This window comes from Podarcis pityusensis, assembly GCF_964106645.2.
Source record: "Podarcis pityusensis genome assembly, chromosome: Z".
NCBI classification, from domain to species: Eukaryota; Metazoa; Chordata; class Lepidosauria; order Squamata; family Lacertidae; genus Podarcis; species Podarcis pityusensis.
Window position 1 is genome coordinate 9,921,801 of NC_138044.1, and position 14,027 is coordinate 9,935,827.

The 14,027-nt window shown below is 43.6% G+C and overlaps 1 protein-coding gene across 5 annotated transcripts in view; it reads right to left on the reverse strand.

Annotated features, from left to right (window-relative positions):
* Nucleotides 1-14,027, reverse strand: part of KCNT1 (potassium sodium-activated channel subfamily T member 1) — a 206,683-nt gene that overhangs the window by 11,775 nt on the left and 180,881 nt on the right. For all 5 annotated transcript variants that reach the window (XM_080990814.1, XM_080990818.1, XM_080990816.1 and 2 more), the window contains 8 exons: nucleotides 12,466-12,638; nucleotides 10,687-10,758; nucleotides 10,115-10,249; nucleotides 7,389-7,500; nucleotides 6,500-6,601; nucleotides 3,417-3,500; nucleotides 2,281-2,409; nucleotides 476-496 (listed from right to left, as the gene is read on the reverse strand). In XM_080990814.1, coding sequence (XP_080846940.1) covers nucleotides 476-496; nucleotides 2,281-2,409; nucleotides 3,417-3,500; nucleotides 6,500-6,601; nucleotides 7,389-7,500; nucleotides 10,115-10,249; nucleotides 10,687-10,758; nucleotides 12,466-12,638 — 828 coding nt within the window. The remainder of the gene's footprint in view (nucleotides 1-475; nucleotides 497-2,280; nucleotides 2,410-3,416; nucleotides 3,501-6,499; nucleotides 6,602-7,388; nucleotides 7,501-10,114; nucleotides 10,250-10,686; nucleotides 10,759-12,465; nucleotides 12,639-14,027) is intronic.

The window sequence follows — 14,027 nt, forward strand, 5'->3', positions numbered from 1 at the left end:
AAAACTAAAAGCAAACTTTTACTGGGAATAGATCATAGTTCGGTGGCATGACCCATTCATTAATACTGGGGTGAGGAACTTTTGTAGTAGTAGTAGTAGTATTTGTTTCCCCCCTCTTTCATTTCTTTCATTATTTTATTTTAGTTTCCTTTTTTTTTTTAAAGGAAAGTTGTATAAAGTGTGAGGTTGCACAGGCTGAATTTATTGACAGCATTGGCTGACTTGGTACGCACTATTTTGATGTTGTATATATATATATATATATATATATATATATATATATATATATAAAAAATCTTTTTTAATGCAGTTATCTTGAGTCTGCAACTCGTCAAATGCAGGTGAAAATGTTCACTAGTTACCCAAGGAAACTAAGGGCATCCTTATTCTACCTTTAGCTGAAAAGTTGTAGAGCTACAATAACTTTTCTCAGCATAAAGACAAATAAATATTTTTTGACAGAAGCCATACTCACCTGTGTCCTGATGTCATGAGGCTGGGGTTGCAGGGAGAAAGAAAGACATAATACTTGAAAAACATAATTTGAAAAATGTATCATTGTTTTGGCCCGACATTCCTTTGCTGTAACACAACACTGAGAAGATTCTTGTTTAAGTGATGTTTACTTTACCTCTCTTGCTCCCTTCTCAACCTAAACTGTGTAACAAAAATGGTCACCTACTTATCAACTGTGGGCTCTGTCTGATTCAGTGGGGATGGGCAAATCTGTCCATTTCAGTTCCTATTAGTTACTGAAATTGACAGATTCAAGTCTTAGGTTCCAGTCTTAAGTTTAGTTCTCCACATTTCTGAATCCGTTTGTGATTTATTTTTATTTTTTTAAAGGAAAAGTCCTCATAAAAATTCATCTGCATTTGAGTGCAAATTTCTCCCAATGCACACATTTTTGTATGTAATTTTGCTTGAAGTAATATAATGCATTATATTATATATTAGTTTCACTAACACATGCATTTTATCACACACATTCCGCATAACATACACATTTTTGTACATGTTAGTTGGCTGGAGAACCGCAACACAAGACTCTGAGAAGTGGAAATTGCATAGAATAGCTTTTTTAGTTTTCATATTGCTTTGGAATGTGAGGAATAGGTAGGTTCGCATTAAAATCCTAACCAAACCAATTTTCTTTTCTATTCCCTAATAGTCAATGGTGATATTAGTTGGGATTAGGTTTATTATATCTGTATGTCGCTTCCCACTAAAGGTCCTGAAATGATTTAAAGGTAAAGGTAAAGGGACCCCTGACCATTAGGTCTAGTCGTGGATGACTCTGGGGTTGTGGCGCTCATCTCGCTTTATTGGCCGGGGGAGCCGGCATACAGCTTCCGGGTCATGTGGCCAGCATGACTAAGCCGCTTCTGGTGAACCAGAGCAGTGCACAGAAATGCCGTTTACCTTCCCGCCGGAGCGGTACCTATTGATCTACTTGCACTTTGACATGCTTTCAAACGGCTAGGTGGGCAGGAGCAGGGACCGAGCAACGGGAGCTCACCCCGTCACAGGGATTCGAACCACCGACCTTCTGATCGGCAAGTCCTAGGCTCTGTGGTTTATGCCACAGCGCCATCTGCGTCCCTCCTGAAATGATTTACAGGCAAGTAAAAATCCCAACAAGAAAGCTACATAAATTAAAATAGAATAGAATAGAATAGAATAGAATAGAATAGAATAGAATAGAATAGAATACTTATTGGTGGTGCCCACATGCATGGGAGGGAGAGAATCTATCTGCCTGGCAGCAAAACAATGAACAAGGCTGGTACTAGATGGGCCTCCCTAAGGACAGTAATCCATAAATTGGGGGGGGGGGGGCTGTTACAGAGAAGGCCTGTTCTCTCATCGTTACACTCTGGACATCCTTTGAAGGTGGTATGCCTATTGATGGGATGGGGGTCTTCTAGACCTGGGATGGGGCACCTGTGGCTGTCAAGAAGTTTGTGAACATTCTGGGCCACTGAATGTGTCAGTGGTAGAACCTTCACACAAGGCAGAAGGGGGTCAAATGCTCTTGGCAAAGAAGGAACAGGAGGGCATGGGAGAGTGTGGCTAGCAGAGAACCAAGAAGAAAAGATAGAGGTATGGGTGGCTGAAGACAGGTCTGGATTTGATACACTCATTTCTGAATTAATTGCCGGTCCCCCCCGGTTGGGAGAAGCAGCAGTAGAGAGAAAGGAAATCTGGATTTGGGTGGGTGGATATTGGGGATTAGGGATTCTGAGGAGAGGCCAAACAGGTTGATTCTCAACTTCTTACATCCATGGTGGAAAACATGTGGGACTCAGTCCTATAGATGCCAATGGGGATCTCAGCGCTGGAGGAACATAGCTTCTGGAAGAGACGCCCGTATGTCCGGATCCACAGGTCATCCTCAGTGATTTTCATCTATCCAATAAAGGAAGGAAAGAGAGAAGGAATGAAAAGTCATTGATGCTCTTTTACAATGGGTGACAAAAACATATTCCTTTGCATTGACAAGCTCCCATCAACCTCCATGCATTGGAATATGGGTTGGTGCATTATGCTGAGGTCAGACCATTGGTCCATCTTACTCAGTATTGTCCACACTGACTGGCAGTGGCTTCCCAAAGTTTCAGACAAGAGTCTCCCCCAGTCCTACCTGGAGATGCTGGGGAATGAACCTGGGAGCTTCTGCATGCAAGGCAGATGGCTCTACCACTGAGCCACGACCTTCCCCTACTTCAGATCACTGAGAACAAAAAGAATAGGGAGGCCTATCACCTTTAGGCATCAAGCTATTTCTCACTGGTAGGTAAAGGTTGGCAGAAGCTGGGACAGAGCAACAGGATCTCATCCTGTTGCCTGGATTCGAACCGCCATCCTTCTGATCAGCAAGCCCAAGAGGCTCAGTGGTTTAGACCACCGCGTTCTCCCAATGAGAAGGACCTTCACTAGCGAGACTAGCGAGAAAATGCTGGGGCTGAACCCTGAAGAATGGCAAATTCTAGCAACTCATGCTTATAACATTTTTACAGAGCAAGAGACATCAAAGGTTATCCCGCTTGACCTCTCTACCGATGCAGGAAAACTGATGCTACAGCACTAATATGCCTAATACTGGTCCCCACCACTCCCAGAGAACTCCACCCAGCACTGTCAGCTCCATCTTCTGTGTGAAAAACCTTTAGATGTGTGAAGACAGCCATAAAGTCTCCCCTTAACTTTCTTTTCTCCGGGCTAAACATACCTGGATATTTTGACCATCCCTTGTAGGATTTGGTTTCCAAACCCCATCACCATCCTGGGTACCTTCCCTGGATAATCTGAAAGGTAGATCTTCTTCACTCAGACTGGGCTAGGCAGGGAACCTACAAAGCACTATATTTGCCACTTTGGTACCACGGAAAAGAATGCAGAAACTCAACACTTACAGCACAGAGGTAGCCGGACCCTGGAGTGGTGTCTAGACCGAGAAGCAGCCTTGTGATGGTGATCATATAGTCTTTCACGAATGACTGCAAGGGAAGAACCCATCAACAATTGGGCAGCGGCCTCTACCAGGGCAATAGCATCTAATGGATTTGGTCCCTCAATTTGATTGAACAACTGAGCTTGTGAAAACTCCAATTAAGCTAACAACAGGTAAAACTCATTCCCACAGGAGGCAGTGATTATCACTGATGTGGATGACTTTTAAAAGAGTATTAGACAAATTCATGGAGAACAGGGCTATCAATGGCTACTAGCCACTATGGCTCTGCTCTGCTTCCATGGGTATTGAATGTAACAGCATAAGAACATAAGAAGAGCCCTGCTGGATCTGGCCAAAGCTCACCTAGTCCAGCATTCTGTTCTTATAGTGGCCAACCAGATGCCTATGGGAAGACCCCAAGCAAGATGCAAGCATAAGAGCTCCCTCCTCCAGTGGTTTCCAGCAACTGCTATTCAGAGGTATGACTGCCTCTCAGAGTTGGGTGCCTTTGCTGCTTATTTCCAAGAACCCAATCTGGGGGGAGATTGGAAAAACAGGAGAGGAAAAAAGCTTGATGCGGACAATGTTATTGAGATTTGCAGAAGCCAGAAAAAGTACATCACAAGGAACTGAAGAAATATCAATTCAGAACATTTGGGGGTGGGAAGAAGATGAAAAGAAAAGTTATATTGGACTTCCTGAGTGACTGAAGTGGAACACTGGAGACCCATGAAAGAAACTAGGGAACGCAGCATTAGCAGTTTGGGAGAAAAGCTGATTATCATCAACTACAGTGTCAAATTATTCTGGAATGTATATGCTACATTCCAGTTATGGCGGGTGGGGACGGGGACATGGCTATTGGGTTGTTCTTGTTTTTACTTTGGTTATGTATTCAGTATGTATTCAGTGCTTTTATATTGTGATTTTATCCTGTGAACCACCCTGCGGGTATAGGGCAGTATACAATTAATAATAATAATAATAATAATAATAATAATAATAATAATTTGAATAATTGTAATACATACAATTTGCAGATAGAGACATGGAAGTATACCTCTGTTTTTCCCTTCTATGTTTTTCCTCTTCCTTTTATCTTTTTATCTTAGTTCTGTTTGTTCTCTTTTTCTCTTTCTCTTGTTTTCTCTTTGTATTCTTTATTATTTTGTACAGTATTGGAGACATTTATAAAAGGCTTTTTTGGGTGTGGGTACAGGGCAGCGGGCGGAGAAGTCCTTTGCCTTGGACTGAGGAGGACACAAGCAGGAAGGGGACAGTCGTAGGAGGGGGGGTCCCTGCACGAAAGGCAGGGTGGAAAGGGTCTCCCAGGGTGAGAGAAATAGGCTCCCCAGTGGGAGATGGGAGGGTCAACCTCTCTGTATGTGGATAAATGACAGGATATACAGTGGCACCTCGGGTTACATATGCTTCAGGTTACATGCGCTTCAGGTTACACACTCCACTAACCCAGAAATAGTGCTTCAAGTTAAGAACTTTGCTTCAGGATAAGAACAGAAATCGGGCTCCGGCGGTGCAGCGGCAGCAGGAGGCCCCATTAGCTCAAGTGGTGCTTCAGGTTAAAAACAGTTTCAGGTTAAGAACGGGCCTCCAGAACGAATTAAGTACTTAACCTGAAGTACCACTGTATATGATATAAATATGGCAAAGGGCCTTTAGGCATTTCCTCCCTCTCTGTCTCTTTTTTCTTGCATTTTTTGGTTTTTTAATATTCTTGTTCTGTAGACTTCTTATTGATTCTTATTATCAATTTTTAAAATTATTTTATTATTATTTATTTTTAAGAAGTATTATTGCCTCTAACACCAGTTGCCGGAAACCAGAGGAGGGGAGAGTCTTACTCTTGTGCTTGAGCCCTGCTTTTGGAGTTCCCATATGCATCTAGTCAGCCACTGTGAGACTATGATGTTGGACTGGATAGGCCATTGGCTGGATGTAGCAGGATTGTCTTATGTTCTTAATATACATTTTCTTTTTAAAAAAATATTTTAATACATGTTCTTCTGAAACTGAAATCACCACATCACCCAAGATGCATTCTGTCCTGTGTGGAAGAGAACAAGGCGATGGAGAAAACGTATCATCTAAATGCAAAGCATTTGTGCCCCCCCCCCCCCGTCCAACATGGACCCCCTTGAGAACAGTTTCCCCCCTCCTCATACATAGTGTCTACCAATCAATCCATGTACACAAACTCATACATTAACTAACATTTCTTTAAACTGTGTGACAGCCCTGAGCGACAGCCTTCTGCCATCTGGTGGATTGAAACCTTCCATCAGTCTCAGCCAGTATGACCAACATTAAAAAATTCCTTCCAGTAGCACCTTAGAGACCAACTAAGTTTGTTATTGGTATGAGCTTTTGTGTGCATGCACACAATTCTTCAGATACACTGAAACAGAAGCCACCAGACCCTTATATATAGTGAGAGGGTGGAGAGGGGTATTACTCAGAAGGGTGGTGGGAATGGGTGATTGGCTGATAGGTGTGGTAAACCTGCTGACGACTGTTAACGACTGCAATTGATCTTACAGGAAAAAGCAAGGGGTGAGATGGCTAAAAATAGCTATATCGTGTATAATGAGATAAGAATCCAATGTCTCTATTCAGACCAGGTCTCTGAATAAGTTTGGTTATAAGTTGCAATTCAGCAACTTCTCTTTCCAGTCTATTTCTGAAATTCCTTTGTGATAAGACAGCTACTTTGAGTATTACCAACAGTTAGGGATGATAGGAGTTGCAGTCCGATAACAATTCTACACAGAGCAGACCCATTAGAAGGTTGGGCTGAGACCTGGGAGACTGAGGTTCTAGTCCCAACTCAGCAAATTTACATTTCCATTTCCATTTAGAGAGGTCCAGACAACTCCTTTCTTGAATCGGGTTCCTTCCCTTCCTGGAGATTCAGTATGACACGGTTTGCAAAAAAACCCCCAATGCTACAGGTGATCAAATGTTACAGCTAGAAGGCCCATCTTTTGGAATGAATGGTGGCTCCCTTCTTCCCTTCATTGTTACCTGGTAAAGCAGCGTATCCAACATGCTGATGCTGAAAACTCTGCCGGCAGCAAACGGAAGGCGGAACATGAAAGCCAAGTTGGAACCGTTCTCCCGCTCTTTCTGTGGGGAAAGCAAGAATGCAGAGGTGAAAATAATAGTATGGCAGCCTTCCTGTATTAGACCAAAGGCAATCTAGCCCAATATCCTGCCTCTAATGGTGGTCACCCCAAAGTTTGCAATAAACAATATTTATTTTTATTTTTTAAAATAGCAAAGTTTGAAGGTAGAGACCAAGACAGCCCATGGAATACTTAGAAAGTTCATGGCTAGCTATCGCCGCGATCAGGTGCGCTTCACAGTGTAGCACTTTGTTGCAAGTCCCAATTTCTGTTTGACTTTCCAAGGGTTGAATTCAACACTACTCCTACTCAGAGTAGACTTATTGAAATCAATGGGCAAGACTTATTTAGGCTCTTAATTCAATGGGTCTATTCTGTGTAGGACTAGAACTGGCTACAACCTCAGCGCTCGTGGCCTTTTTTATATACTATATTAAGAGATAGCATGGCAGTGGGCACACACACATCCACAGAACACTGCTGCATTGCTCTGTGAAAAGAAAGGGCACAGTGAGAATTGTGCTTCATCTTGAGCCTTGCAGCCCTAAAATGTCAGCATGGAATCTCATAACAAGGGAGCAGCTGGGATATGACCTGCTTGGTGGGTAGCAATGAAAGTAATGGTGACCACAATGGCATTTTCTTCAACTATCAGGGAGAGGTGAGAGGGCAACAAATCAGCATTCTTTTTAAAATATATATATATTATTTTTCTCTCCAAAGTGCCTCATACCACCACAAATTAGGAATCTAATAACCAAATATACATATTTTTGTTTGTTTGTTACCTTTTCTAGTTTGGAAAGGGCCAATGAGTAGCTATCCTTTGCTCGGAACTGCATGAACCTCATGTTGGATGGATGTGTCAGCTCTGTAATGATGCTCAGGCTTGGGAAAAGCCTAGAATGAAAGCAAGGGGTGCGGGAGAGTAAGCAAATACATTTCTGTTAGACATTTCAACATATGTAAGAATAGCCCTGATGGGTCACAGCGTGAGATTCATAATTTAGCATCATGTTCCCCAAAACTGGCCAGCTGGTTGCTTCTGGGAAGCCCACAAACAGGGCACAAAGACAACAGCCCATCAGTAGGGATGAACCAATAAAAACCTAGAACAGCCCAAGGGTGGCCACAGAGTACTATCTAGCCATTGTTATGGAAAATGCTGTTGAGATGGAAAACAAGGAAGGAGCATAGAATAGAGTGAATACCTAGCTACCCCATTTCCTCTTTGTTGCATATAGAGATAGACAGAGATAGAGATGAATTCCTGGATGCCAAGATCCAACTTTGGGGCAAGTAGTCTTTGGTAAGAGAACCCAGCAGAGATTTAAGGTCACAAAATATGCAGCAAAGTAAAGTGTGGAAGTACAAGCTGTTAGACGATTAAAATATGTTCTTCCAAGTAAATTCCAAGATTTCCTTCTCCTCCCAGCATACCAAGAGACCGCATGTTTGGTAAGTTTAAAAATGGATTACTTACAAACTCTCCAAAGGTCAAATTTATGTGCTTTCGCATACATCAGTCAGGAAAGCTGCACAGTAAGCAATACTTAGTTACAAAGTGGTAAATGTTTCTAGCTTATTAGTATAAGAACTCAAGAGTGGCTCGTAAGAGCCATGTGGTTGAGCTGGAGCTGGAATTTCTCATGTAGACTGGGGGTGAACAAAGGTTTGATTTCCTATTTCCCCCAAGGTAAGGGAAAGTGACCTCACTAAGCTTATTCTATGGTCTTAACCCCTTCATGTATTAATTGCACTTAAGCATGTTGGTTAAATGATGCTGGTTATCCCACAACTTTAATTGCTACTCAGTTGGGAATTGCCAAGGAGGACAAAAGAGTCTTGCCTCCCCCACCCTCAATCAAGTCCAGCTGAGAAACAGCCTTCCCATGGCTTTAAGAGCAGCAGATGCAGCTGGAAAGGGAGAAGAGGAATATGGGGGGGAGGGAATTATTTTAAGTCATGTGACCTTATTGCTCCATTTGATCTGTTTATATGGTTTTTATGCATTGTAATTTTGCTGTTGTTTGTAATTTAGTAATGATAATGCTTAAGTGAATTTCTATTTAATTATTGTTGATATTATTGTGTAACTTTATGCCGTCTTAATTACACCACATTGCTTTATGCCAACTTCATGTGCATAGGATTGCTCCCGGTGGTGGGAATAGCTCAGGCTGCATGTCTGAGGACCCATTAAAATATGCTGTAACCTCTGAGCCTTTTCACATTTAACTCTTGCCCTAGTTCTGTCACTGGATAGCTCAGCTGGTTAGAGTGTGGTGCTGATATTGCCAAGGTTGCAGGTTCGATCCCCATATAGGACAGCTGCATATTCCTGCCATTGCAGGGGGTTGGACTAGATGATCCTCAGGGTCCCTTCCAACTCTACAGTTCTATGATATTTTGTGTGTGCTATTATATTACTTTATTTTGTATAAGCTGCTTATTCTAAGTCATATTTTTATTACGATTTTTTTCATAGAATCATAGAATCATAGAGTTGGAAGAGACCACAAGGGCCATCGAGTCCAACCCCCTGCCAAGCAGGATCAGATTGTTTTGCATTGGATCAGATTGTTATGAGTAATCTTTGCTGTATATTTTGTTGCTTCTTCAGCTTGTAAACTGCCTTGTATATCAATATATAGATATATAGAAAGGTGGTATACAAATTTAAAGTGAAACGAAATGAAATGAAAATATGAGAACCCCATATTGCAATGTCTTGTGTGTGTGTGTGTTTGTGGGCAAAACTGTCAATTTTGATTCTTTCTGTTTCTCATTTTTCCTGTCTTAAAATTCGGTTGTCCACATTTCTGCTGCAATTTGCGTTAAAAAAATATCTGGCCAAAGTTTATTCAGCATTTACATGTGAATTTATCCTACTTAACACATTTCTGTATGCAGGTTTGACTAACAAAGGGCATATTTTCAAGGAATTTCCTTTGATATAATGCATTTTGCTATGTTACCTTCACTAGTATAGGTGTTCTTGTGCACATTTCCTTGGCTGGTGAGCAGCTGATAGCATTATCACTGAGTTTGTCCAGTGTTCTTTTAAAACCATCCAACCTGGAACCAGCTCTCCATTATGGGATGCAAGAGAAATAGTGGGAGTGGGGAACTGAGGGGGGAATACAGCTTGCCAGGCCTCTCTATCTGGCCCTTAGAACTGCCCCCAGGCCACACCTGCCATTGGCCATGCTTGGCACTCCAAGTGTGCTTTGCTTGGCTGGAATGTGTCCTTGGGCTTTGATCATGCTGCTTGCTTGACTGGATGGAGGACTGAGAGGTGCGTGTAGCAACCAGCCTGCTGTACCAAAAGTAAAATTGGCATTCATTCCTCCACCCCTCTTCTCTCTGGCCCTGCCTGCCACCACCATGTGGCCCCCAGAAGATATCCAGAAGGAAATGCAGCCCTCAGGCCAAAAAGGGTTCCTCAACCTGGAGAAAGAGGGAAGGATTATCATGGCCAGAGATGCTGAAACTTCAAAGCACTTTGTCTCACCTGAACATGGTTTGGACGTTGACGATGGTCTTGGCATCTGCCATGTAATCCTCTTCGGCGCTCATTGTGCTCTCCTTGTCCACTACCACCAAATTGTCAGCATAAATGATCCCACACTGCAGCAAGCTGTCGAGGCTAAAAGGCATCCCCCCAAACAAGTGACAATTAGGAGGCTGTTGGAAGGCGGGAGGGGGAAGCCAGCTTTGATGCTCGAAATGTCTCAGAAAATTATGCTCTTGGCAATTTGCTGACAATTTTTTGTTATTGTTTTGAGATCACCCCATCCCAAATTGTTGCATTGGGCCAGCATGGGGAACACTGCCTCAGGATAGAAAATTTAGGAATCAACTTAAGGAATGTACAAAGGCAGAACTGTTTTGTATGTTTATGGATCTGAGTATGAATTATCAGAGGGTTGGTTTTTTTTTTAGCCCAACAAAATAAAACACCTCCAAGTTTCTGTCCCTCATGGTGGTGCTTTGGGGTTGTGCCTTGGGGCACTGAACCAAAAGAGACAGAGACAGGTGCAGGGAAGGAGAGAGAGAGAGAGAGAGAGAAAGGGGAAAGCTTACTTATCAATTGTGCCTTCCATATAATAGACCATTGGAAAACAGCAGATGGCTTCCAGGAAATGATGGTCAGGCCTGAAAAAGAGACACTCAGTTTCTCTTTTTTCCAATCTTAAGTCCAGTTTTCCACATCAGTCCGTGAATTCTTATTATGAAGAAGCGCCCATGAAAATTCTTCAGCCTTTTAGTGTGAATTTCTCCTAATGGACACATGCCTGCATGCAATTTCCCCTAAAATATACACATTTTGGCAAAGCAGCTTCCCATAATAAAATGCATGTTGGTATTCTATTTTCACGAATATGTGCACATTTATGCACACTTTGCCACAGCATATGCATTTTTGTGCGCATCACTTGGCTGGAGAACTGCACTGCAAAATCCAGAGAAATGCGGATTTTTGAAGGATGGCTGCAGTTTGATTCTTGCAATGTTTCAAAAAGTGTGAATTGGATAGGTCCACTTTGAAAGGCAAACTGAATTGAATTCCTTCCCGGCCCCCAACCACCAGCCCTGCTTTCTGGTGCTGTGCTGTCCAAATCTTTCACCCTTCTTGCCACTCTGACCACGAAGACACCCCACCTTCAGTCTCTGCATAGGTCTCCTCTCCTTCCCTGGATCCTGTGCCAGCTCCTCATCCTTACTTTCGAAGTTGTACTTCTCCACTCTCACAATACACCTCCGCCTGTGACCTTTGCTGGTCACAGGCGCTGTAGCTCAGTGTTAGAGAGTTGGCATTTGGAAGGTCCCTGGTTCAAGTCCTGTCTTGTCCCCAAAGTGGGCTGGGAAAGATGCCCACCTGAAACTGTTGCTGCCAGTCAGTGTTTGCGCAATCATTTCTTAAGCTGCTCTAATACGTCAAGGACCACCTCTCCCCACATGAACAGACCCAGATCCTGGTATTGCCATCTGAGGCATTTCTCTGTGTGCTGCCACCATGGAGAGGACTGGAGGGTGGCAACATAGAACAGGCCTTCCCAGCGGTAGCTCCCCAACTTGTGGAATGCTCTCCACAGGGAAGCTCGCTTGGTGCCATCTTCATTTTCAGATATGAGACATTCCTTTTTACCTGGGTGTTTGGCCCTTAATTTGAAGGTTTTCAATTACTTGTGGCCTCTTTTAGAAGGCAGGATCCATAAGACTGACCTTTATTTGTTTAGGTGTTGTGTATGTGTGTGTGTGTCAGGTTCTATTTGTTGCTTTCATTGTAATTCGTGTTTGTAAATTGTAGTAGTGTTTGTGCACTGTGCTTGTAAGTCACTTTTGTGAGTAAAGCAACTGTTATGTACTGAAGTTCTCACCCTGGGCCAGCAGGGGGATACTGTAGATAGTTTTCACTCAGGTCCACATATGCAAATAAGGGATCGAAAGTGACGTTCAGTGATTGAATAGTTACAGAAAGTTGTTACAGTTACGTTGTACTGGAGCTCTATATAAGCAGGCTGGCTGAACCCTTCAGTTCAGTTCTGGCCTATGAATAAACAAGAGCTGTTTGAAGAATCGCTGTGTCGTCTGATATGTTCACCCACAACTTAACAGCAACAGTATCATCACGTACAACACCAGCAGAAGCAGTCTGAGTAGGAAGAATTTCAGAGCAGAGCATACCACCATCTTTCTTAATCACTCTCTGAGCATCAGATTTAGGTAGAGCCTTTCCCCTAAAAGCCTACTTTTCTATTTACAGGGAGTGTGTAGGGTGTGGGGGGGGGGGCTCTGATGTAGCCCCAGTATATTTGTATGTTTGTGTGTATATATGAGCTGGAGAGGGGAAGTACTTACTTGTTGTCAAGCAACAGTACGATGGGGTTTAGCTCTTTCCGTGACCGGTAGTAGGCGCGGAGAGGAACAATGAAGTTGTACAAGCCGTTCCCAGCCGTCTCTGCTGACACAATGATCAACTTGTTCTTAAAGCCGTAGGCTTTGGCGTCTTCATAACTGTTGTGCCTGCAGCCCTGGAAAGATGCCGGGAAATGTTTTATTTTACACTTCCTGGCTGGTGCTCAATAAAGGGCCAATGTCACCTATTTTCCCCATAAGAAGATAAGACCCAATTAGCCTAGCATCTAGTCTCACAGTAGACAACCAGATGCCCCAGTGGGAAACTTGCAGGTAGGACCCACTCACAAGAGGTTGTGGTCCTCCTGTGGTTTCCAGGAACTGGGATTAAGAAGCACTGCTGCCTCTGAGAATGGAGGGAGGGAGAATGTAGCCACCAAGGTTAAAAATCCTTCACAACAAGGTAATAAAAGCAGCCACAGCAAGCAGGGCAGTTGGTAAACTAGACCACTTTCCCAATAAAATTATCCTCCCTCCCACAGTAACCATTTCCAACTCTCCTGGATATGAAGGAGTCACAAAGGAACAGCCAACTGAGAGGATGAAATGAACAGGAAGATGGATGAAGTAGGAAGAAGAGAAGAGCCCCCACATGAACAAGATGGGGGCAGGGAAGCTGCTTAGATGCAAGAGCTGGGGGGTGGGGGTGGGGAAGGACAGAAACAAAATCTCCAGCTGCTTCACTTTTATCAGCTGCCAATGTACCAGATGTTTCCACTTTATAGAGAAACCCTGCTGGCCATTCAAACAGTTCCTCCGGCATCAGAGACGTTCGTGTGGCTTTTAAGAAAGCCCAGCCCAGGTAGCAGCTTGTGTACATGTCTGCATCTCCAAAGCTCCCATTCCTACAAACCCCTGGATGTTTTGTTTAGCCTGGAGTAGCTAATCTCTTGCTCTCTAGATGCTGCTGAACTACAGCTCCCATCAGCCCTTGGCAGAATGGGCAAAAGTCACAGACGATGGGAGTTGTTAGTTCGGCAATATGCAGAGGGCCAGAGGTGAGGCCACCCTGATCTAGACCTTCACATGCTGCTGATCACTGAGCAGGCACTGCCTGCATGCCTTGGCCACAGTAGGGACTAGAAACCTTAAGATAAGATAAAATTGGTGATTTTCAGGAAATATTTTCAGTTGCTGGTGTTTCTAAATTAACCTTAAAAGGTAAAGGGTAAAGGGACCCCTGACCATTAGGTCCAGTTGTGACCGACTCTGGGGTTGCGGCACTCATCTCTCTTCATTGGCCGAGGGAGCCGGCGTAGAGCTTCCAGGTCATGTGGCCAGCATGACTAAGCCGCTTCTGGTGACCAGAGCAGCGCACGGAAACGCCGTTTACCTTGCCACCAGAGTGGTACCTATTTATCTACTTGCACTTTGTGCTTTCGAACTGCTAGGTTGGCAGGAGCAGGGACCGAACAATGGGAGCTCACCCCGTTGCAGGGATTCGAACCGCTGGCCTTCTGATCGGCAAGTCCTAGGCTCTGTGGTTTAACTCACAGTGCCTCCTG